The sequence below is a fragment of the Fulmarus glacialis genome, unplaced genomic scaffold (genome assembly GCF_000690835.1).
Source record: "Fulmarus glacialis isolate BGI_N327 unplaced genomic scaffold, ASM69083v1 scaffold4181, whole genome shotgun sequence".
In the NCBI taxonomy this organism is placed as follows: domain Eukaryota; kingdom Metazoa; phylum Chordata; class Aves; order Procellariiformes; family Procellariidae; genus Fulmarus; species Fulmarus glacialis.
Window position 1 is genome coordinate 22,479 of NW_009192017.1, and position 25,706 is coordinate 48,184.

At 44.6% G+C, this 25,706-nt stretch overlaps 1 protein-coding gene across 1 annotated transcript; it reads left to right on the forward strand.

The window, feature by feature from the left end:
• Window positions 1–359: 359 nt before the first annotated feature.
• Window positions 360–25,121, forward strand: APLP2 (amyloid beta (A4) precursor-like protein 2). Its single transcript, XM_009586885.1, has 18 exons — window positions 360–529; window positions 1,760–1,889; window positions 5,401–5,513; window positions 7,067–7,242; window positions 7,804–8,021; window positions 9,749–9,916; window positions 11,924–12,039; window positions 12,404–12,478; window positions 13,668–13,826; window positions 14,236–14,364; window positions 16,641–16,740; window positions 17,282–17,452; window positions 18,063–18,098; window positions 20,995–21,077; window positions 21,916–21,990; window positions 22,529–22,684; window positions 23,482–24,764; window positions 24,800–25,121. Exons 1-17 carry the CDS (start codon window positions 410–412, stop codon window positions 23,581–23,583), a joined length of 2,127 nt encoding a protein of 708 aa, XP_009585180.1. The 5' UTR covers window positions 360–409; the 3' UTR covers window positions 23,584–24,764; window positions 24,800–25,121.
• Window positions 25,122–25,706: the final 585 nt, after the last annotated feature.

Below are 25,706 nucleotides of genomic sequence, written 5' to 3' on the forward strand. Positions count from 1 at the left end.
TTATTAGTATTAGTTATTTATCTTCAAATACCGGTTTAAGGTTTTCAGACATCTGTTTTAGCCTTTGTGGGTGCAACCTTTAAGTGTGAATTACTGTTGGTTTTGTTTTCGGTAAGCTGTTGTTGCAATAATAAAAACAGAGTTTGGAAAAACAAAGACCTTGCTGGTGAAAACTTAGTGTGGGCTCATCAACTTTAAGGAATATGGTTACGAAGTAAGTTTGCAAGACTCCACTGGTATCTGGATTAAGCAGGAGCTCTCTGAGAATATGCCAGAGGGTTTCTGGTTCTTTGAGTAGCTCTGCTTTCGATCAGATAAAGCAATCAACATGTTTTGTTTCTGTTTGTCTTCACAGGCGCTCGCAGCCAATGCTGGGACAGGGTTTGCGGTGGCAGAGCCTCAAATTGCCATGTTCTGTGGGAAGCTAAATATGCATGTGAATATCCAGACTGGGAAATGGGAACCTGACACATCGGGGACCAAGAGTTGCTTTGGAAGAAAGGAAGAGATTCTGCAGTACTGCCAGGAGGTGAGTTTTTCTGTGTCATCTTGAATCTTCACTTCTGCTAAGGAATTGGATTCCAATTTAGCTGGTCAGTAGCAAATTAACCCTGCAGGAGACTAACTTGCGTTTGAGTAGCTTGGTTCCCTGAACTGTCTTGCTGTGTTACTGCCCAGGAAGAGCAGGGAGGATGCTGCAGTGGGATTTAGGAGCTGCCTCTGATTTAGATCAGCTTACGCTGCCACAGAAGGTCCTTGGTCTGTAAGTCAGAGAGGTATCTGTGTCTGTCTTTGCAGGGGTTTCTTCAAATGTTCTGCCTCTGAGCCAGTTGACCAGCATGTTCTCTGTTGTCTGTGCAAAATGGAACCTGACACCTATTCTGATTAGGATGTGGCTGTGTTGTTCTCGGTGACATGTTCAGATCAGCCGGAATATTAGAAGAATATTTTCATCAAAATGTTGACAGTATTTTTAGGCTTTTTTACATGCTTCATTGTAAAAAACATAATCTCCTTTCAACGTGCTCCAGATACACTGTCACGTATTGGCCTTGATAAGTGTCTTTAATTGCTCCTCTGAGGTGACAGACACGTAAAATACCACAAGGAATGGTTTTTTTTAATGGGAAAGTGATAGAGCCATATCTGGACTGGAAAATGTTTAAAACTGTTTTCCAAGGCTGATATAACCGGGGCTACATTTGGTTCACGTAGCGGAAGCCTAAATATAGTTCAGTGTCTGGACTTGAGAACTCAAGCAGGACATAGGGATCATATTAATACATCATAAATGGAGCAGGCGTAAGGAAACCTGAGGAGGTAGGTGCATGTTAGCTTGACAAGTGACGAGAGAGCCTGAAGATGTTACTAAACCCTATTTGTTGGCGATTGCCCTCTTCCAGAGGGTATCATGCTGCACCAGACAGAATAGCACAGATAAATACTTCTGCCGAACTAGCATGCAAAACCAAACACCTCAGTTTAGTGCCGATGAAGGCTCTTGCCGCTGACCTGGCTTTCTCCTGCCACAAAGAAGTGATGACACATTCCATTTCTCAAGCCCTGTGTTACAAACAGCCGGGGGCTTTTTTATGTCTTCAGCTGTTGTAAGCCTGATCCAGAAGAGAATGCGTGTCCATGTGCGAATTTGAACTTGTTTTTCTGTAGAGAATCAGCCTCGCTACTTCTGGTTAGGAGCCGCTTTGCACATTCTTTGTCCTTTCTGGAGAGAAACCTATCTCTGCGTCTTATTAAACAGATGTATCCAGACCTTCAGATTACGAACGTTGTGGAAGCCAATCAACCTGTCAGCATCGACAGCTGGTGCAAGAGAGGGAAGAAACAGTGCAAGGACCACACTCACATTGTCGTGCCCTACAAGTGCCTGGGTGAGTGCGTGGTATGATGTGTTTGTAAATTCTTGTGGGAGGAGCAAAGGATTGCCTCCCAGCGTCTTACAGAGAGAATGAGTGTTTATAGGCTTCTCTCATATCAGGTTGCCATTTCCACATCCAGCTTCCGCTTAAACGTTTTTATTTCCACAAGATGGAACTCTGCCTTTCTTGAACGGATCGACAGCTTGATAACAGCTGTGGTGGAATAATGGTGCCTGGCGTGAAAAAGAAATCCCCATTCTCTCTGCAACTGCCATAAAAACCTGAAGGCTATTGTATTTGAGTATCACAAAGACATTGGGATTTAATACACTGATGCTATTTTCGTGGAGCTTTAATATTTTGTTGCCTTGGAGACTTAAATGCTCAGTGTGTTCAGGCTTCCTGCTTTGGTCTTGGCAAGAGATCTCCATTCTATTTCAATGACTATATTTAAACTTTGCTGTTTCAAAGAGGCCCTGCTTCTTGCAGCTGTATCCCATGTACCCACTTTGAACTGTGAAAGAATAGGAGATAAACTGTGATGGATTTCATGGTGCTTTCCAGAATCTATCCACCCACTTGCATCAGGCAACATGTTTAGCTTGTTTACCTTGTGGCTTTTGACCTGTCGGTTGTGCCTGACACTGTGCTGCACTGCATGTGTTCTTAGTAGTAAGCTTAGTCTCAGCTGGCTGAATCTCTTTTCAGTTATCCGCTGGAAAAGACTTGTTTTGCAAGAAATCTTGTGCGATCTTGGAGAGTCTGATAGCTGGGAGCATTCAGTGAGAACCAGTTTTCATAATTTGTATCCATATCTCAGGTTAGCATGTGGTTTGACATAGGAGAACACAAGCGAATCTGCAGAACTGTATGGGTACTATTCTTCTGTATGTAATACCCTCCGCTAGACGATCATAAAGCACTTCATAATAAACGAAATTTGGTGTGGATACATCCTGGGAGAAAGACGCATCTCTTTATAGATGTGGAAATTCAGGTTTGAGAAGCAACCCCACCCAGCTGATTATACTGAGAACTTCTAATGGAAATAAGGATGAAAGCAAGATCTCTGGATTTATAAGGAGGAGTCATCTCTTTTAGAAATAATCCTCCCCCAAGCCTGTTCTCCAGCAGAAAAATAAGCTGATTTTAGTGACACTGCCCTAAAATTTGATAAGCATTAAACTACCTGTTAAAGTTTTTAATTAGTGTCTTCAACAGCGTTCTTGACTTGTTCGGCCCAGCCTGCAAGGCAGCTTTGGTTTTCAGATCTGAGTTGCAAGTCAGTAGTCCATACGTGTATAAAATACCTTTTTGTTGTCTTTAGCGGCCCACAAATTGCTTGTTGTAAATGGACGATGTGTTTCTCTGGGATGCATATGACTTTTTGATTATAGTCGAACCATGGTTTTTTTGTTCTCAACTTGTGTCTTCCTTGCTACCTGAATGCACAGGCTATCTTGAGGTAGGATCTTGCTATCGTACCATGTTTAACCTTCTCCTGCCTCCCCCCACCAATGAAAGCTCTTTTGTATTTCAAAGGTGAAGAGGGGAGAAGAGGAGAACCCATTAGCACTCTCACTGAACTGTAAAATAAAGGTAACAATAGGATGATGAGAGCAGGGCTGAGCCTGGTGAGGTGTGAAAAGACAAACTGCTGACAGTTCTGGCCAAGCTGCTAGGTGGCATGGAAGCACATCTTACACCTGCTCTGATCTGAAAAGGGAGAGGGTTTTTCTTTTTTGACAGCAGTGGCCGTGAATGGGGAAGGAGAACATTAATGCTCAGCGCGTAAGGGTTTTCCAATTCCTAGGTGAACTGAGAGAACCTTCCGTGTGTCTTATGCAAAGGGGCTAGGAGTCAGTGTTTTTCAAAATAGCTGTTTAATGGCTGCTGTTTATTCCTGATTATTGTATTTGATCAGTTTGAGTCTTTTGCCTTCAGTCCCCAGAACCACATCTCTTGATTTTAAAGTTCGGTCAGTTTTAGCTTTCTTACCAGAAACGTTTTAACTAACCTCTCGTGAGAGGGAAGGCAGAAAGATGATTAACTCAAAATTGTAAGTGGCCTGTTTTGAGAGAAGAAAATGGGGAAAATTTCTCTGTTATGTCTACTAGTTCAAAATCTAAGTAATTTAAAAGGGATGATGAATGCTAGTTGATTTTGTTATCTTGCAGTTGTCATCAGATAATCTCTCCCTAAACTCTACTTGACTTGCGTATAGCGCTTAGGAGAAGACTCCACGAGCCTTTGGTATCAGTACTAAGAGGCTGCAAAAAAATTGGTCGTGCGAAATATTAAAATTTATTTTGAAAAGATCATGTTGAAGATTGATTGGACAGATAATTCTGCTCCCTGGGGACTCTGTGAGAAAAGGCATTTGACTTAAAGAACTTTTCTCCAGTTTTAACAAAGGATTCCTAAAGCTGCCAGTCATGTGTGCAAGGTATGTTGCTTTGAAGCACTTGGACTGAAGATCTTTTCCTGGTCTTCTCAGAGTATCTAAATATCTCCTTATTTTAAAATTACTGGATGTGGCATTTAAATCTGCAGGAAAGAAAGAAAAATCTCAACTTTGAGAAAATTTCATGTTTTGGATTCCAGCAGCAATGTTTGTTAGGACTTCTGGACTAAGAACAGAAAATAATGCTCATGTAGTTCTGATACTTACTTGACGTGTGTTGGTACCAAACTGCGTTGTGGTGGAAATTTAGGCTAAATAGCTTTTAAGTCCAACTAATAGAGTCTGTAGAGCAGAGTGATTCTCCCTCTCCCTCCCGCCTTCCTCAAAAGCAAAAGTCTGGTTTTAAGATTGTGCCAAAATTTCATCATGGTGGTGAGGTTGTGGTTATCTAATGTTGGAATGCAGCGTATTTGCTGACTCTGGTTGTACTGTTTTTTGGGCCGTATAGTTTTTATTTTTCCAGCCCTCTATGTTTTGGTTAGGACTGTCCGAGTCAGGGAATGTGCCGCAGTTGATCCTGAATTAAACCATCTGGAAACTGTTGAAAACAAAAACAAACAAGACTTACTCAGAAAACATAGATAAGACTCGTGGCACATAAAAATTTCCAGGCTGTTACAGCACCAGACAGCATGAACTACCTTTCGTATGATGCAGCTCATTTAGAAATCGGTGATTAAGTGGTTTGAAAACTTCCTTATGCAGATGCAGTCTGCAATCTTTTCAAAGATTTGCGTGAAACCTCTTCAGTCAATCCTGGCTGTTCCACGAGCAACTATTTATTAACTTGTATCGTAAACTTTGCCTTCAGTTCAGCCTTAGGGTTTGCATGATGTTTCAGCGATCAGCCCCTACTCCTGTTTTTACCTTGGAAATGCCGAGGCTCTGGTTTTTTGTAACTTTGCAGAGATAGCTGCTGATCTGACCTGTCCCCGTTAAGAATATACCAAACCTTTAAGGCACTTGCAACGAAGTGTACTTTGGCAGAGTTCCGATATTGGCTTTGTTTTCTGTTGGAAGTTGGACATGGGTGAACTATGGACGTTTCTTGTTTTTCAGTGGGTGAGTTTGTAAGCGATGTCCTGCTGGTTCCAGAGAAGTGCCGATTCTTCCACAAGGAGCGGATGGATGTGTGTGAAAGCCATCAGCACTGGCACACTGTGGCAAAAGAGGTAATTGAGCTGCTGTGGAAGGAATATTTATTCTGGATCTGTCCACTTGGATGCTTGTAGTATTGGAGCATAAGAGCGTTTATCTCTGGGGTCTGTTATTCCCATGTTGCAGTCTATGGACTAAGGCAGGGAACAATGAAAAAAAAAATTTACAAGTGCTCAAGTGACTGAAGAAACCTGTGTAGCTATTCTTCGCTCATGAAAAGCTGTCCTAAGTAGCTTGCCCGAGATCATACTCTAAGATGGAGCTAGGAATTGAAATCAGGTCTCTAGGATATTGCTTTAACCAATGGCTCATCCTTCTTTCCAGGATAGAGAGCTACAGTGGTCATAGGGTGTTTCCTATTTTTCTTGCACGTTTTGCAGTAATGTACCTGCTGCTGCTGCTAAGGATTTCGTTGGGAGTGCTTGCTTGGGGACAACCTGAGTTTCATTGTGACTGATTAGTGGAGGTTTTACATAAGAGATGGATTATTTTCTCAGAATAAATCTAGCCCACGGGGTTTTTTGTGGGTTTGGGTTTGTTTTTTTTTTTTTTAATCTGACTAGCAAAAATTTTGCAAATTCTCTGCACGCCCGTTTGAACTGGGGGTAATAAAAACAAGATCATGAGGAAATGTACATATTTTCTATTTTGTAGAAACAGCAATTGTAGAAACAACAACACAATGGTTAGTTGTGATGGTGCTAGTAAAGATGAGGTTAAGGATGCACCAGTTAAACTTCCTATTTCTTTAAAATCCCGGGAGTAAAAACCCGTCTAAATAAAGCTGTGCTAAAGGAATCACCTTTTAATTGAGGATAAACTTGTTAATGTTTAGCAAATTTAAAAATCACTTGCTTTCAACATAGTTGGAGAACTTTTCCAGAATCGTTTGGCTCATTTTACATCCGTGCTGTAACAAAGCAAAGCACAGAAGGGTTCTGATGTACATAATAAAGCCTTTCTTACTTCCTTGTTTTCTGGGGCGCCACAAAGCCATGTATTTCCTTAGCTTAAAAGAAGTGTGTAGACATAATGTCTAATCACAGTTTGCATTTGGCTTTTTCTTGAATTATCTGATTGATTTTCATCTACAGCATGTTAAAATGATCTTGACACAAAGTCCATTTGAGCGATTATTCACTTACTCCAATGTAAAGTTTAATAGATAAAGTTTAATGAAATGGCCAGCCCAGAAAAGCAAACAACAGTTCTGTTTCTTTCAAGTGCTCTCTCCTTCGAGTTGGCACAAAACGTCTAGTTATTTTTCCTGAACTTAGCCAGGCTGACATATCAGCAGTTGTTAGGGGCTGGGGGCGTACCTGGTACGTTAACACGAGGAAGCGCTGCATGGCTCTGAATCTGGGACTTTTCTGGGGATTTTGCTTACACTACAGGATTCAAATCCAGTTTCTTTTGATGTTCAGACTTAGCTCGTGTGTTGCTGTTGTCTTTTTGCTGTAAAATTTAGACCATTGGTAGCATTCGTGGGATCTACGATAGGCAAACTTTAGCTTTATCCAAAGCAAGAGCATGATACTAAACTGACATAAATGGGCTCCTCTTTCAGGCCTGTCTGACAGAAGGGATGATCCTGCACAGTTATGGCATGCTGCTGCCCTGTGGAGTAGACCAGTTCCACGGAACAGAATATGTCTGTTGTCCTCAGACAAAGGTGGTGGATGAGGCTCTGTCCAAAGAGGAAGAGGACGAAGACGAGGATGAAGACTATGACCTTTATAAAAGGTAGGGCTCTTACTGGCATAGATGTTAACAGCTCTGTATGTGAAGTTGCTGTATGTGAATATTTCAGACAGTGACTCCCTTGTGGTGAGGACCGAGAGGAGAATTTCTGTGCTTTTGAAATTCCCAAAGGAGTGTCCCGAGCCTGAAAAAGCCTTGCAGAAGGACAATTGACTTTGCAGCGCTCCTATTGCTGGAGGAGCTAAACAGACCCCCTCCCTTTATCCTTAGACAGTCAAAAAGACTGTCTGATTGGTACAGTAGGTACCTCCCCCAAATACGGTAGACTTCCATTTACTGAAAAGAAGCTGGTGAGAACATGTGAGGAACCCCCACCGAGCCAGAGGCATGGAGCAGCTCTGCCTGTAATAGCAGGTGTGTCCGTAACGAGGGGAGTCCTGTTGCTGCCATTGATGGGCTGATCAATAGTTGGTACATTTATTTTTCCCGTCTCTTGTGTTTCTAGAACAGATGAAAAGAGAGTCATTGTTCTGGTACATCAAAAGGTTGGCTGCAAAGTGATTAGCCTTAACTTTACCCCCTAACTTAACTGTATCCCTTCAGTGAGTTCCCTACAGAGGCAGGTGTAGAAGACTTCACAGGAACAGCTGTGGAGGAAGATGAGGATGAAGATGATGAAGGGGAAGAGGAGGAGGACGTGGTGGAAGACCGTGATTACTATTACGATAGCTACAAAGTTGACGATTACAATGACGAGACCCCCACAGAGCCTAGCAACGACAAGGCTGTTTCCGAAAAGGAAGTCAGCAGCGATATGAAATGTAAGACACATTCTAGCCTACAGGCCTCTTGCTTCCTTGAGAGTGTTCTTGTTGGCTGTCAGTTGGCAATGGGTTTTTGATCAAGTCAATAAATGCCACTTGCAAGTTTTATTTGCCAGATAAGTTAGCAAACAGAGGAAAGCTGATGATGCTTATGTTTCAAGTGTTGAAATTAACTCTCTAGAGCATGGGCCATATGTTTCCAGATAAACAGCAGTTCTGCTGGCAGAAAGCCCGGTGTTTGGCACATTGAACGAGCACCTCCATGAAGGTGCAGTGTTGAGTCAGAAAACTGTATCTGCATAGGCTAATTTTGGAAAATCTTAAAGAGGCATTTGGGGTACACCATGAATTTAAAATCCTAAAATTACGATTATCTTGAATTGGTATGATTATCTTGAATTTGGTGTTTTATAGCAGTTTATGAAAAGGAGGCTAAAAGCGGTGGGCCGTACTCTGCAGAGGTGGCATAAAGGTGCCGTCTGGCCATTTAAAGTTGAGGAAGATACTTGGTGCTGCCTTAATAGCCTTTGTATAAACCCTTCTCTCTCATGACAGAAAGTCAGCCAGCACAATTGGCCCAATTTTATGATATGAGTAATGTATACTTACTGCAGTAGTAGTATATACTATACTTGCGGTCGCTTTTGTTAAGTGGTAGGTGCCATTGCAGAGGGCATCTGCTGACTGTGTGGTGCTTCAGCGTTATACGATGTCCTATACTTTACATGTAGAAGTGTCTGCAGAGGAAGGAGTAGGGGAGAGGGAATGAAATTCAATTAGCTACAGATCACTGAATCATTGCCAGCAGTTCTTGCATCTTTTTGGTAAAATGCCAGCATGCTGCAGATAATTTTACTTGCTGAAGCAAGGCTTAGCTCACATATGTACAGGACTGTTACAGATCTGCAGGTGTGGAAACAGAATTGGAACGATATGATTGGGGTGTCTGTTTTGGGGGTACGCAGTCTTTTTTCCCCGAAGTACCATGAACGGTTGCCAACGTAAACACCGTATCTGTTCTCTTGCCTCAAAATAACCCAGCTGCTTGTATTGCCTGCTTATTGGAAGCAGTCCACATGCCGTGGCTACCTGGAGCGCCAATATTTAGCGTGTAGATGTTTCAAAACTTAAAAACCTAGTGGCTGAGATTGCCGTGGCGATCATGTTCCTCTTCCTTAGCCTGCCTTTCCACTTGCTTTTATACCTCACCTTTAAGATGTGAAATGTCTATCCAGGCAGAGTGCAACGGAATAGGACATCTTTGAATGCTTTAAGCAGCCCTAATGGGATTTCTTTCCATCGTGTTGGTTTTATACAGTGGAGGCTCTACCACTGGGACACCCAAGGCGTACCACTGTGGCATCAGCAAATAGATCCTTGCTGTTTCAGCCTCTAGCTCGGGAGAAATCACTCGAGCAGATGAGAGCTCCATGTTGAGACAACTGCCCGGGTAGCCTACTGCTGCGTGTTCGCTCCAAAGCGCCACGTGCAGGCGCTGCCCTGAATAGCGCTTTGCAATCCTTGCGATGGATGCTTTTGCAATGTTAAAAATCCCCCCAAAACTGACGAAAGCCCTTTGGTCGGTGAAGTAACTGAGAAGATGCTGAGGCTAGCGCTGGTGCCCCAGAAGAAGGTGTGAACTAGAGCCACTGCTGCTTTGTCTTAAGTCGCTCGGCCAGGCCTGTGCTGCTCACTAGCTCATGTTCTAACCCGTCTCCACACAGCTGTCTGCTCCCAGGAGGCCATGACAGGGCCCTGCCGGGCTGTGATGCCTCGTTGGTACTTCGACCCTAACAAGAGAAAATGCATTCGCTTTATATATGGAGGCTGCGGAGGCAACAGGAACAATTTTGAGTCAGAGGAGTATTGTATGGCTGTGTGTAAAAAGATGAGTAAGTCCTGCCTCCCACTGGCCCTTTTGCAGCTAGCCTCTGTCTGTCTGGCGTTTGGTGTCTCCTCCTCCTTGCCTAGGTCAAGAGAGGATACGTGTGTAGCTCATCCTTTTGGTTCTGGTGTCTGCAGCAGTTCTGTCTGTCCTTTTGCAGCAGTCTCCTCTTGTCTCCGCTTTCTCTAGGTCTTTAGGGTGAACTTTCCTGCGGAAAGTGGCTCTCGACGTATGCTGTCTGTGCTGACTGTTGGCTTGCAGCTCTTGCTAAGGGCTTGGTTGTCGTCTTCCAGACCTATAGCAGGGACCAGGGGCTGTCTCCAACCTCTTGCAAAAACGCGTAGCTTGCCTGTTTGCATAACTGGCTTTTTTTCCACGTGTATGGAAGGAAGCACTTGCTTTTCCCAGTCGTGTTAGCATGTGTATGTTTGACCAGCCGGTCCTGAAGAGCAGGCTGCTACTCCTCACCGTTCTCCTGGTAGTAGGCGTTTTCTTGCTATTGTGTTTTGGGGAGATACCGGAGAAGTAGTACAGAATTCAGATTCCCACTTTCAGCTGGGTTTGAAATATGAATCATGACTCAATCCCTGCATTTTTGAGAGCTTGAGGTTTTTGGCACCAATTTCAACTGGCTTTTATGTCAGATGATAAAACTACCAAAAACATTTTAACCTCCTTATTAATCTTATTGTTGAACTCAGGCACTTCCACTTCAGCTACCATTAAAGCCTTTTGAAAGGCTTTTTGTGTTATCTGGGGCTTGGCAGTCTGACTATACAGCCATAATCCTATTTACAAAATGGGCTTCATGCAAGTGCTTTAGATTGGGCTGATCTAACTGAAGTGGTGAAATAAAAGATGCAGATGTCAGGAGCTTTTTGTGCAAAAGTTTGTCCTGTTGCAGGGGGATTTGGGGCTGGAAAGAGAGTTCTCTGTGTCCAGGCTTGGTTCAGAAATGCCGTGAGCGGGTCCAGAATACAGTGCTGATTTGACATTGTCCCTTGCACGCAACAGTTCTTTCCCCTTCTTCCCTCCTCCTTCCCTAGTTAGAGTAAAGGTTCGTGGATTCAGGTGCATGCTAAATTGCAAGGTAAATTTTTTTCTGAAGCATGCTGTCTTTCAATGACGTGTTGGAGGTTTTTTCCCGCCCAGATTACGAAAATGGTTGAAAGGTTGCCTTAACTTTCCCTTTCTGCCCTGCCTCTGCTAAAGGACAAGAACGGAGTGCGTCACGTTTGCCGTAGATCCTTTCAGAAAGGACTCTGGGATGCGTAGTTTCCAAAACTGTAGCACAGAAGCTTTGTTCAGCGTTTTCCGAACTGCAGTCTGTGGAGTACAGAGCCCCTGTTGTGGATTTTGCGGATGCTTGAAATTGTCTGAAGTTTTATTTCTTCCCATGTCGGATTTGAATGTCTTGAAGATAGAAACCGTCCAGTTCATTGGACAAGTCAGTTTGTCACACTGAGCCTCCTTCTGTTGCTGTCGTGTCTAATATCATTGCCTGTTAGTCCTGCATGATGCATCTGGTAGGGAAGGTAGGTTTGAAGTGTAAAATATTGGGTAGTGCTTTGTGCAGATTTATTGTCAGGCTCCCTAATCATATTAATGATGTCTGGAGCCAGCTTGTCAGCGAACAGCTAATGCGCAAAATGTCATTTAAACTATCCAAAGCCAATGTGAAAGGGAAGAGAAAACAAGTTCTTTATTCCGCAATCCAAGTCATTCTGTTGCTGGAGCTGAATAATGCTCGTCTCAGAACTAATGAGAAGACCGAACAGGTGCTGGTTGCCGCAGTGCATTACTGTGCTTTTGGGATGATGTAACTAACTGATGTTGTGCAGTAAATTGGCAGCCTAAAGATACCAAAATGGACTCCTGGTAGGTGGCGGTTCAGTAAACTCAGTCTGCCAGATTGTTAATTATGCAGGCGTGGAGATTCCTCTCCCTACCTGTCCTTTGCAATCCAGGATCACAGTTTTCTGAACCTGCGCTTACCCTCACCCTCTCTTTGCAGTGCCAACTGATGATGTGGATGTCTACTTTGAAACCCCAGCTGATGACAACGAACACGCCCGCTTCCAGAAGGCGAAGGAACAGCTGGAGGTCAGACACCACAACCGCATGGACCGGGTGAGCGTCTAGCTTTAGTCTTCTGTGCCGCGCTGCGTAGCTGCTGCCCGTGTTTTTCTCGACAAATTGACGGTGAACTGACTTCCTTTCCAGTCGCCAGCCTTCCGTCTGTTTCTTGCAATGTGACCACGCTGTGGCAGTTAGATTTTCATTTCTTCAGAGTGTTGGGAGAGAGGAATCACTGGGGACACTTGGCTTGCTGCTCAGAGGGCTTAAGTGCTAGGTTTAAACTCGGTAGCAGCTCTACTGTGCCTTCAAAACCTAGCCAGGCTGTACAAGGATCTGCCTGTGAAGGCAAATTAGCTCGCAAAGATCGGACGTAACTTTGTGTCTTATTGATGTGTTCTGTCCTTTTCTTGTCCAGGTGAAAAAGGAATGGGAGGAAGCAGAACACCAAGCCGTAAATCTCCCCAAGGCAGAAAGGCAGACTCTCATTCAGGTAAGAGTTGAAGGACCTAAAGAGGAAAGTTACTGGTGCTTGCCCTTTATCTTCTCAATAAACTAAATGAGAGATTGTAATATTCAAAGCCGAAAGACGACCGAGGTGGAAGAACAGCTTTCCTGTTCTGTCAACAGCTGCCTTTTAGAGGAGGTTTGATTCAAATGCGTGCTTTGTTCTTAAAGCTGGAGATGATCCGATACTGTGCCAGTTCCTTTCCTAAAACCAGTAGTAGGAAGCTATGTCACCCCTCAAGCGTAGCGACAGCAGAGCCAAATTGTAACTTCAGACCTTTGGCCTGTTTTGCACTAACCGGTGGCCGCACAGCCCAGTTCGGATTGGCCCTGCGGACACACATTTCCTGTTTGGGCAGACTTGGTGAAAACCACTTAGGCAGCCGATAAAGCCGGTTTGCTGCCAAAATGCCAATCTTCTGCCTTATGAGGAGAGTCCAGTTAGACTGAGAAGTCAATCAGGGATATTCTCAGTGTGGGATTCTTAGGGGTAGGCTCTTCTGGCGGTGACAGCTCTATGAAGTTCCCTCAAACCAATATACAGCTAAGTGACTGACTCCACTTTTTAAGCCCGCTTTGGATTTTATCCTGGAACCAGTTTTCTCTCTACATTTTTTAACGTACGCCACTGTTTGGAAATATGTGCAAGTCCAAAAGAGTTTGTCGTCATCTCTGTCGAAACATAACAATGCTTAATGGACTTCCCTGGTTCGTTTGGAGATGTGGGTTATGACCTTTCTAATAGAATATATAGAGATTTGATCTGACGGCGCGCTGATGAAGAATCCCCTACGCAATACCTTTGTAAACTTTTGCAAATTCGGATTAATGGCTCTAGGCTGAAGGGATCAATCCTGTTTCCGTATCGCAGGGTCGAACATTCGTTCAGCACAGTCTGGACCTCCCAACCCCAACGTGATCTTTATCTGCAAGGCCATTTGCCCTCTTCGGACCTTTGAAATGGCTTGTGAAGGAAGTTTGGAAAGCACATTGTCACTATTGAACTTGTGAAGATGAAATCTGCATCAACATTTCTCAGTGCCCGTCTCTCCTACTGTAAATGCCTAGGACATGCAGTGTGACAGGCTCCATTTGTTCTAAGGAGTTATGTGAGTGAGAATAGGTGACCCTGATGCATACAGCGCGTTTCACGCAGACTACTTCCTTTGTTCTAGCACTTCCAGGCAATGGTGAAATCTCTGGAGAAAGAAGCAGCAAGTGAGAAGCAGCAGCTTGTGGAAACTCACCTGGCTCGTGTGGAAGCCATGTTGAATGATCGCCGTCGGATTGCTCTGGAGAACTACCTGGCTGCCCTGCAGGCTGACCCACCCCGGGTGAGTTTCTTTGCAACAAATTTTTACAATAGGGTAACACCAGGTAGGGTGGAAGGTGGGAATGGCTTGGTGAGAAGACTGCCTGTGACTTACCGGGGCGGAAGCTGGGAATAGGTTCCCGGTAAAGCTTTCTCCGTCGTGGCAGTTTGTGCTGCGGACCTAGCAGTGGGTCTCCTAATTGACTCACTCGCCTTTCTGCCTGGTTAAAAAACCCTCCGCTTTGTTTAGTGTTCATAAGGCATAGCGTTCTGAGTCAAACAGACTTAACTTAAAAAGAAAATATCTAAGAGGTTAGCGCAGGTGATTGATCCGTCCAGTACCAAAGCAGGCTCACATCTGAAGTGCTGTATTTCAGCTGTGAATTTTGAATCAAATGGATTTGAACTCTTCCCCTCCTCAAATCCTGCAGCCCCACCGCATCCTGCAAGCTCTGAAGCGCTATGTTCGTGCTGAGAACAAGGACCGTCTGCACACCATCCGCCATTACCAGCACGTCCTGGCAGTTGACCCAGAAAAGGCTGCACAGATGAAATCTCAGGTATAAGAATGTTTCTATCAAGGGAGGCATTGTTACCCAGCCCTGGCTGTCGGAGACTCTGGAAGCCACGCGTCGAGTCCTCACGCGAATTTGCTGGGCACTACAGCAACTTCTGCTTGCGCAGAGATCTCCCATTCTGTATGCGTATTGCCTGTCACCGGGTACGCTGTCTGTACGATATTCCTTGGTACTGGGCTCGGTGTTAAAAATTGGAACTCTGGTTTATACCTGAGTTACTGTTGGTCACAATGACAAGTCTAGGGGTTTAGAACGATTCGGTATCATTTTTGTGTTTCCTTTTGTCAAACACCCATGAAATTATTTGGTGGGGACTTCCTCACTTCTTCCAAGACCTCGTGTCTATGCGTTCCTTTCATTAGGCTTGTTCTTCACGATGCCCGTGTTTTGGGTTTGTGGGAATTCTCTTGTGCCTCTGCAGAGTTATTGCCTTGTTTTCAAAGCATAATACAGAACCGTTGCCAAGCACTTGATCATCATTAATTAGCTTTATTAGAAAGTCTGTTCTGATGAGTTTATTTTGTGCCTTTGCAATATATTTTACTCCTGAACAGCCAGAAAGTAATTTTCCTTCTGCTGGGTAGTGTACGTGAATATACTGCTTCAAGTGGATGTCAAACCTGGCCATTGTACTTATAAGAGTAGTTGCAATATTCCACAAATCTTTTGAATTATGTCCCGATACTTGTTTTTACAACCCACTTTTAAAATGTTGAAAGATGTACTGGAAGGCCCAAGATTCAAATTAAGAATGGCCTGTTAACACTGAAAGGTCTGTTCATCAGGGCACGTCCTTTCACAAGTTCAGAGAGAAGCAGAGAGAACTGACTGTGCAGTCACAGCTGTAGACATGTAATCTGTGTTTTACCAGTCCCGTTTTACTGGGAAAAAAAAATGCTTTATTACTTGGCTGCATAACCAGTAGATGGAAATGCCGTGGTTTAAGAGTAAGACAGGAAACGGAGTCTGTTACTGTCACCTCTGGTGAGGTGTAGAGTGGTGTTGCAGTGATTTTTCTAGAAGCGAACGTCACACTTGGAAGTGCCTGGTCCCGTGGGTTTCATGTCGTTTCTGGGTGCTAGCGGTGTACCTTCAACTCTTGCCTCTCGACTTGCCTGCCACTGATTCTATGATTCTTGTTGAGCTGCGCATCCTCAAAAAGACCAGTAGCCATTGTGGTATTTACAAGCTGATGTTTGGCTTGTGATGCGGAATATGTGGTAGCGTTTTCAGAGACAGCTTAGCATATCGAGCGCAGTCCACCCTGACCCTTTGTTCTGGTGCTGCCAAAGCCCAAGAGGGAGAGTGTGAACTGTATTCTTAAGCTAAAACCTAAACAGTCCTTAATTCATTCTGAAGGCTGCAGTGTCAACAAATCGACATGCGAGGGATGCGGGTGGTACAGTTCAATTTCCATTCGCTTTACTTTTCAGATGCACTTTAAGCTCCTCAATCGATTCCCTTGACTGACAAGCTGCCACATGTAAAATTAAATTGCTTTCATCCTTGCTCTTAAAGGTCAGGTAGACATCAGACTGTAAAACAGGTCCATTCAACTCCTTAGCTTTTTCCAACATTTGGCCGTCCATATAAATGTTTTTCTTGGTCTGCGTGATCCCTGATTATGCAGCACCCTCTTCAGGTCAGGCTTGACTTCACCAGTGAATTTGATATGCTAGGGAAGAGCGATTTGAGGTGGCGCAGAGTTTGAATGTATTTCTCAAATGGAGGGAGAACGCTGTTGCCAGTGGTTGGGTGTAGTGGGTGTAAGACAAATGTAATGCCACCGTTGTTCTGAAAGGCACCTTTGTTCTGAAACCAGAGTTGATAAATAATATTGTCTGCTCCCTTTGCGTGTATCTTTTCTAGTAGTCAGGGATGATAATCCATTTAATAAAGCACTTGCTTGTAGCTGCTGCAGGAAATGAATTATGACCGTATCTGGCATATGGGAAATACCAGCTTCAGTGTTTCCAGTGGAGAGCTGGTTACAGCAAGAGTCAGCTGAATCCTCTCTCTCACCCCCAGCCTTTCCCAAAACACTGAGAGAGCCATGTACGAATAGCCAGTTCCAGTGCAGCGTGACCTGTTAGAGAGCATCAATCAGAGAATTGGACTAGATGGACGTGTATCCCATTCTGTTGTCTGTCACGGCAGATTCACCAGTAGTAGATATTTTATTAAACAAGTGAAGTACCGGTACCAATCAAGTGACTGACAGTCTTTGCCTACTCCAACACACTCTTGTACATTTGCAGGTGATGACACATCTCCATGTGATCGAGGAGCGGATGAATCAAAGCTTGTCTCTGCTCTACAAGGTGCCATATGTGGCTGAAGAAATCCAGGACGAGATTGGTGAGTGTCCCTGTGTGCCAGCTCCCGTGCCACTGTGTCAGGGTAGGAGCTTTTATATCAAGACTGCTAGCTCCTTTGAGGGGATGCCCTCGACAACAAGCCCTTGGGCTGAGGCTTAGGTACCGCAGGGCAGATACTCTCTGGGTTTTGCAACACAGCCAGTCGGAATAGCTTGTTCCTAAGAACTTTCCGTTTAAAAAAAAGTCAACAACATTCGGAATAGCAAAGCTCTCTCTCAAAGGGAGATGAAAAAGATCCATAAAAATAAGCAGATGCTTTCCCGCTTTATAGGAGTTTAATCCCATCTTGCCAAAACCTCTTGCCACATCAAACCTCTTGGCCCTTATTTGTATGTATTTCTAGCCAACGCCTTTATTGAGAATTCCAGATGAGACTTCAGAGCATGCAAGATAAGATAACCTGGCAGCCCTGAGCAGTGTTCCCCTGCAGCCCTGCCTTAGCTAGGTTCAAACCATCTGCCCCTTTCTGTTCCTGCCAGGCTTCATGCAGTTTCTGTAATATTTCCTCATATTCCTTTCAGATGAGCTGCTTCAGGAGCAACGTGCAGACATGGATCAGTTCACATCCTCCATTTCTGAATCCCAGGTGGATGTCAGAGTGAGCTCTGAGGAGAGCGAAGAAATTCCCCTGGAGGGCAAACCTTTCCGTCCGTTCCAGGTGAAAACCTTCCCAGCCTTGCCTGAAGGCGAAGGTATGTGGAACTGGAGATTGGGTTCACTGGCTTTACGAAACGTAGGCGCTTTTTCTTAGCCGGTAGGCTCAGCTCGGTGGAACAGAAAGCTCCATCCCTTTGGGTGATTTAAGAGTAAAGCCGTCGCCCCAGCAGTACCCCTCAGACTCTGCCTCTTGGAAAGAGGCAGTGCCGCTAGTAATTTGCACTGAGCTGCTGTCTTGATTTCCCGATTCCTCTCTTTGCAAAATAGTTTTCTCTCTCTCCATTTTGCAGCGAGTGTTAAATTTTTACTGTGTGGCTTGACTCTGGTATTAATTTTCAGTCTTTAACCAAAACGCTCTCATGTAATGGTAAGTCTTTGAGACGTGACCTGCTGAAGGGCTGCAGGAATTCTCTTTATTTTTTTTGAAATACATATCTCTCTTTTTTTGTATCACCGGCTGTTGACAGCTGGTGTGTGCGTGTGTATTTATTTTAAAAATGCTTGAACAGAGTCCTGAGCTTAAAGAAAGCTGTAGACTAAAAGCTTTTCCCAGGGTCTGAGTCAGAAATCATGCGCAAGCCTTTTTTCCTTTCTCTCTTAATCTCCTTTCTCTGCTATTTTTGTTTTTGTTTTCCCTCCTGCTAGATCCTCAGCCGGATTTGTACCATCCAATGAAAAAAGGTTGGTTCTAAGCTGCTCCCTCACAGTGCTTTCGATCACTCTCCTACCTTCTCAGTGTGTTTGATAGCTTCATTTTAGTTTCATACTCACCTTTGTTTTCATTTCCCTGCTCTCATTTAGATCAGTAACTTTCAATTTTGCCTGTTTAGACCTAGCGTTAAAGAAACGAGCTTGCCTGAGCATCTAATTGATTGTGTACGTTCCTCTCTGATGGGCTCGCAAGGTGTCTCAGAGTGCAGGGAGTAGCTTCTTTGCCCTCAAGAAGTGTGGGCCTAGCAACCGTGCAGTACTTTGCATCTCTTCACGCGTACTCGTGTTCGACACTCCTCAAAATAAACCTTGCAGTGCTGATGGTAAATGGTCTAGAGGCTCTTCTGCCTGCTGTGGAATCTGTCCTTACCGCCCGATGACAGCACTAAACTAGGAATGAGAGCAGACGTAGGCTGTGTTTCCCAGCTAAATGTCCTCATAGATATTACGGAGTGCAGCTGGTCTGGGACAGATAAATTAGGAGATTCCTTCTTTGTGTTTGTGGTCTCCTCGGCATCACCGTTTCACACGTAGCATCTCTCCATACTAGCAAAGTCCTGTGTGATTATCCATTTCTCCTTTAGCTCATTATTAATTCTGCAGTAACTCAGTGCCTGCCTAAAAAGGGGCCGCCTGGGCTTTAAGAGCAGCATAGAAATATTGACATTAAATTAAATCCTCTGTTAGCGATACGGTCTCAGGTAAAGATCAGGCCTGGCTGATCTGCTACCACAGATCTAGTTCCTGAAGTAGAAATGGAAGGCTAATTCTGAAAATGCTCTTGCAGAGCAGTGGTACATGTGCTATGTGTGAGGAGTAAACCCACCATTTTAATCTGCCTTTGGTTCCAAATATATTGTGCAGAATCTCAAAGGAGAGCAAAGGATTTTGCTAATAACCATTTAATATGAACACAAATAGTTTTGTAACATGGTGAAGGCCAGATAGCTTGAAACTATTCTCATTATCAGCGTTTCTCTACAAATGTAAGTCACCTTCATCCCTCTTGCGGAACAGTGTACAGCTAATTCAGTGTACTGACTGCTCTGGAAAGAATTGGGACAGCCTTTAGTTTGATTTTTTTTTTCTTCTTTTTTCTTTTTTCTTTTTTTTTTGGACAACTGCGTTGTTGACTTAAAGATGATAAATACAGGCTGTTTCTCCCCATTGAATGGTTCTTCCATTTGGGTAAATGGAAGAGTTTCTGACGACTTGGGGGCAAGATTATATCCTGCACTTGCCCCTTCCTCTCCCTTCCCTTTTCATTTCACAAGGGCTGCTAGGGAGTTTTAGGGCTTTTTTTCTGCATGTGTATGGGTTTTTTTTCCCTGGGGAGTACCTAATCTAAACTGTGCCTTTGAGCTACGTAGAACTGGGTCTGTTATTTGGTACAGCACTCTGTGACAAATAGCAAAGCTCAGTGCAGCAGCTGAACTCCCAGCCCTGGAGACTATGCTGCGTTGGCTCCTGAGAATCGAATAAAGCAACCATAGGCCAAAAGCTGACACAGGAGTTCTCTAAAAAGTATTTGTGGCTGGTCTCTACAGAAAATCCCGATCATTGACTTTCACAATAACATGACCTGCTTTGACAGCCGTGAGAAGTCAGACTGGCAGTCTTGGCCGTGCTTGGAATCTGATTACTGTCTCTGAAGAGGAAAGGGGATGCACTAACACCTGAGATGCTTCTTTTGGGAGGAGCTGGAGTGAAACGTTAGTTTCCTTGGCATTTTCAGGCAGTAAAAGCTTGTCACTGTGAAAACTTGCCTTGGAGCCAACTAGCCTTTCCTTGCATCTCATCAAAGAACATGCTGCCAATTTCAGCAGCAGTTGACATCATGTCTTAGGCAGCCTGCAAGCTCAGCAGCTTCTGGAGAGGTATATGCAATCACCGGCAAAGTGTTAAGTGCTGTAGTAATATTTCCCCCACCTCGTGCTCCTCGTTGGAGAGACCCCCGCTATAGGTCTGAGGCTTCACTGTCCTCCCGCTTTTGCATTAGGGAGGCATAAGTGTTGCGCCTACCGATAATGGAAAACTGGCGTTCTCCTAACTCGCTATGTTATGTTAGGTCCGAGTATCTTGCATCTGGCTCTTCTGTTATTGATCTGATCATTTACAAACGCTTCAGATCAAAACAGTTTATGCAGAGCAGCCGCCTTCTGTTAATTGACATTCTTCTCTTGAGCCTATGCTAGTTTCAGCCTAGAAATGGGTGAGTGATGTTCTGGTACAAAGGCTAGTGTAGTTCTTTGCTCCTCCCTTGCCCTGGGATTTATTGTTTCTGGGCTAGTGCCAGATACGGGACAGCAGCTTGTTACAGAGCCGCGCTGGGTGACCTTGAAATCCTCATTCCCGAGGCACTCGCTGATGCGCTTGATTCCAAAAGAATGGGTGATGCTGACCGTGCGGTTGAAAGCGTTCCCTGCGCGCTGGCTCTCAGCAGGGAGGAGATGCGTTCTTCCATCACGGGGGTCACGGTGAGGTGGTGGTGACCCGGGGTGACGTTTGCAGAAAGGAACTGCGCGCTCACAATTTGCATTACACGTTGCCTTGTATCTTCTCTAACAGCAGCACTTTAACAGTATGGTATTTCTGGATTTACACTTCAGCGTGTTTTTGGTGAGTCTTGTCTGCTCCTCTCATTGCCACCTCATTTCCCCTCATTAACAGACCCCCCCCCGATCACTTGTCACTGTAGCATAGCTTATGAGCTCCCCTTCTGACACAACAGCATGAAGACAGATTAATAATCAGCGGTCCATGTGGTTAAACACGCTAGCCATGGCAGCTCTACAGAGAGTAGGTAGCCCTTCCTAAATGTCACTGGGGGCTGACTAACGGTCCCTGCCTTGCTCTCTCGGTGCAGGTTCTGGCATGACTGAGTTGGATGGCCTGATCGGCGCTGAAGAAAAAGTGATTAACAGCAAGAACAAAGTGGATGAAAATGTGGTGAGCCCTCCACCTTTATTTTGTACAGCAAAGCCTGCCGTGGACACTAATTAATAGCAGTGGCTTATTTCCATGTCTCCTTCTTGCTTACAGAATGTCAGCGTATTCATTATCCATATGGTGTGGGGGAGTCAGTTTTCTGACTATTGTAGGCTCTTAATACTGATTAGCATCAGAAGGGTGGGAGGGTGAGGGAAGGAGAGAGATCTGGATCTTTGGCAGTCTGAGCTGAAGAAGTGTCCGATTTAGTAACTGCTTTCCCAAGCTGAGACCCCTTGACGTGCCTTTATTTTAGCTAGGTACTTTGCTGTCTGAATACACCAAACGCTGGTGTGTTCCATCTGTCTTCCCACCTATTTTTCATGGCAAGAAAGGCCTTACCACCTTCTGAAGGTGAGCGGCCCAGTAGGGATTAGCTCTATCTACAGTGTAAAGAATTCACTAGGTCAGAGTGGCAACCGACTTGCCTCAGTTCCCTGGCTTTTCAAAAAAAAAAAAACAAACACCACAACTCGGCTTTTGGGAGTTCCCTTTCAAAATTATTTTAAAGCCACAGGTTAGATCTGACGCGACAGAAATGCTGTGTCCAGGCAAGTTGCCTAGTTTTTAAATCGGGTCTTTAGTTTGAGGTGGTCTGAACGTCCAAATGGTTGCAGTACTAACTCAGGTGGCTTTAAAAGTTGGAGAATATCCCACACTGTTGAGAGCAGGGGAAAGATGGTAGGTGGTTCTGAGCCTTTGCTAGCATTCGTTAAAGGTCTCTTGTCTGCTTTCATATTCCTTCTCCCACCTGTTTTGTACGGCTCCTTTCATAAAACGCTTTTGTGACTGTTTTCAGGTAATTGATGAAACCCTTGATGTGAAGGAAATGATTTTCAATGCGGAGCGTGTCGGTGGGCTGGTGGATGAGCCGGTATGTATGTGGCTACCGAGTCTAGCCGAGTGATCGGCGAATTCCTAAAGCTGGATTTTGGTTCCTGTGCGTTACTGAAGTCCAGGGGTTTGGTGCCTTGACACTGCTCTGGGGGGTCATGCAGAGTATAATGCAGTACGGCGTTTCTGCATAAAGATATAAACAGTAAACGCACGTAGATGCTAACCTACTCTTGAGTTGCAGAAGTGTTTTGTGGGATAGGAAAGCAGTGTTGGTCAGTGCCTGTCCAGAATACTTAAGTGGGGAAACAATTGTGTCTTTGTTATCCTTTTGGTGAAATACTTGGAGGTGAAATACTTGGAGGTGAAATACTTGGAGGTGAAATACTTGGAGGTGAAATACTTAGAGGTGAAATACTTAGAGGTGAAATATTTACACTATCTAGTGTAATCAGTCGTGTCTTGATACCGCTTCTTGGTTGAAGACCTTATTGGCAGCCGCCTTTTAGGTTTGCATTTAGCAGCGCATCTCCCGCATCGCTCTTCCTCTACCCGCTCTGTTGTTTTCTTCCCTCCAGGATAACGACAACTCCCTTCGCGATGACTTCAGTTTCAGCAGCAGCGCCCTTATTGGTCTGTTGGTGATTGCTGTTGCCATAGCTACTGTTATAGTCATCAGCTTGGTGATGCTGAGGAAGAGGCAGTATGGGACCATCAGCCATGGAATTGTGGAGGTGAGCAACAGCTCCTGCTCCATAACCAGGGATGAAAATAGTCGGCATTGAATCACATGTTGTGTGTAGGGGGCGAAGATGGCAGCAGCTGCCAAGCCATCAACTGCTCTGCTCCTAGCTAGATGGGACTTAACTCTGTAGATGCTGACATCTTCGTGGCTTATTTATTGGCATGCAGGTATCAGTCATCGGCCCGCCATGCTGGGACCTGTCACTTCACAGTTGCATTCGCTTATCACAAGGAATTCAGTTAGGCTTCCCTGTCTGGCTCAGGGTAGGATTTAGCAGTAAATGAGCTTTTCAGGCGATATCTTTAGCAGGGGAGTAAGTCAGTCAATCTATAGCAGTTTGTCCTCCCAACTAATGTAAGAACTATTAAGACAGCGTGATTGGCTGAACGCTGGGAAGCGGTTCCTTTTTCTTCCTTCTCATTCCAACATGCACATTTCTAATGACAATTTAATGGGATCTAGAGAAAGCTGCTTTTCCCCTTTGCCCAAGCGATGCAGGAAATTACAATGACCTCTTTAATGAGAGCGGCGGGTCCCGAATTTGTAACCTTAGCTAACTTACTAGAGGTTTGTGGAGAACATCCCCAAAGAGGCAAGGGCAGGCAAGGAGGCATTAGCACCCGAACGAGGAACTCTGTTAAGCAGATTATTTTCTGTGGCTTACCTTTTTTCCCTGTTTACTGCCTGCCACGGTATTTATCCAGCGTTTGTCTGTCGGCTCTTGTTACTATGAAATAAGGCCTGCAAGTACCTCCTTTGACCAGTAACCGTCTGGTCTTTCTAAAGGTTGACCCGATGCTTACCCCAGAAGAGCGGCATCTGAGCAAGATGCAAAACCATGGCTACGAGAACCCCACTTACAAATACCTGGAGCAGATGCAGATATAAAAGAGATGAAGATACGACAGCCCTGACCGGGAAAGGAGCAGGGCGGAGGGCCAAAGTGGTCCAGCGTTTTGGATCAACTACTGACCAACAGTTGCTTCGAGAGGACTTCATCTTACATTCAGAACTCCTGGATCATTAAGACTATAATTACTACTGTAGAGTTGCAATTTCCATTCTTTTAAATGGGTGAAGAAATGATAATATAACGATATGATATATAAATCTCCTTAAATGGGAAAAATGGATCTATTGCAGATATTTGACTGAGATGTAGTTTTCTTTTTTTTTTTTTAATAATCTGAAAAATACCAGTTCCGTTGTACTGTTGTCTGATACAAGCTCTATATATATAAAATGGGAAATGTTGATTTTTATTTCTGATAGACCACCTGTATATTGAGGGTCATTTGTACCAGCCCGCCTTGTAAAAAGGAGACAGTTGTGGCTCTTCTGTCATTTTGGCTTTTATATATAAAGCAGTATTCTTTTTTCCTTTTTTTTTTTTTTTTTTTTTTTTTTTTTTTTTAAAGTGAATTTCGCTGGGAGTTGCAAAGAGATTAATTTAGGGATAGGAACTATGACAGCATAAGCAAGGAAGCAATTGGGAATGGTAACTAACAAAAATCCTTGTAATGAGAAAAAAAAAAAGAAAAAGAAAAAAAAAAAAAAAAAAAAAAACAAAAAAAAAAAGAAAAAACCCCATCCTCATATGCCAGTGATGTGCACCCTGCTGCTTAGCAGTTGGGGCTCTAGGAATCAAGACTCCCTGGAGGCAAGGAGTTAAAAGGCTTCTAGCATCTCTGTTTATAGTTATTCTAGTGGAATGTTAGAACATGGTTTGTGCATACTGGGGTCTGCACATTCCCCTTTCCAGATTCAGTTCTGCTCTAGAGTTGGAAGTTCCTGGTATTGAATTTAAATCCTCCGTTCTGAACCAGTTTCCTTCAGTACTCACCTGGCATTAACAGCCCCCTCTTGCTACTACTTTCTAATTTTCCCCAGCTCTCCTGCCTCACCGACATGGTAAGTAGTGAAGAGACGCAGGTTTTTGAGCCTTTGCGTCTCTTTCGGTGATGTTGGGCCATAGGCACGGCTTTGGGTGTTTGCCCAGAAATGACAAATCACTGCAATAATCAGTACCTTGGGAGCTGATGAGCGTGGAGTTCACTTGAACAGCAGGGGTTAGAACAGCAGTTCGCTCAGCTGGGGTTAAGAGAGGGGTAAGTTGGGAAAGGGATACTGCCTGCTTTAAGGGAAATTGGATGCATAGGCCCCGAGAAGAACAAAAGGGGTATTGTTCCACTCACCATCATGTCTTTGTAATGCTTGTATAGTTGGTGTTAATGCTCACGGCTTTTTTAAATCTGGAGGTTCTGGTAACCTGTGGTGTATTTTTTCTATTTTTCCTGTGACTTTTTTTTTTCTCCCCCCTTCCGTGTCTCTTCCCACTATGCACAGATTTACCTGCAAACTCCTTAGTGTGGTCTGTGGGGAATGTACAAAGTTTAAACACATCAATAAACACTTTAACTTCCAGATCGTTTCTTCTCTTTATTCACGGGCTCGCCTAAGTTTCTCTCGCCCCCCGCCGTGTCCTTGCCAAACCTGCAGAGACCTTTCCCCACCTTTTTGTCCACCTCCGCTTTGGCAAAAAGGAACGTGCTGATCTTGCAAATGTATAGCCGTGCCCAAAGTCTTTTGCGGTACTTCCAGATCCTGCTGACCTTTGCGGAGGGAAGGAGGCGCGATACTAAACCAACGCCCGGGACTCCTGAAGAACATGGCGTCCTCACGCTGCAGCCGTTCAGACGCTGGAGTGCAGGTCAGTCAGAGCTGTGGTTGCTGTCTGTCATCTGCCTGTCTGTAGAAGGCATCATGGCCAAAATGCGGTAAAAATGCCGGCACCGCTCCCCGGATGAAGGCGGCCGCTGGCACGGCTCCTCAGAGCGAGCGGAGCCAAAGGGCTCTGCAAAAGCAAGCTGTTCCTGCCGCTCGGCCATCCGAGCGAGCTTAGGAACAGATCCAGGTGGTGGGGAAGCGGATTTGGGTAGCAGGGTGATTGTGCTGGCTTCTCGGAGCCTGTCTTGCCCGCAAGCCTGAGAAACGGGGTTGGACAGAAGAAG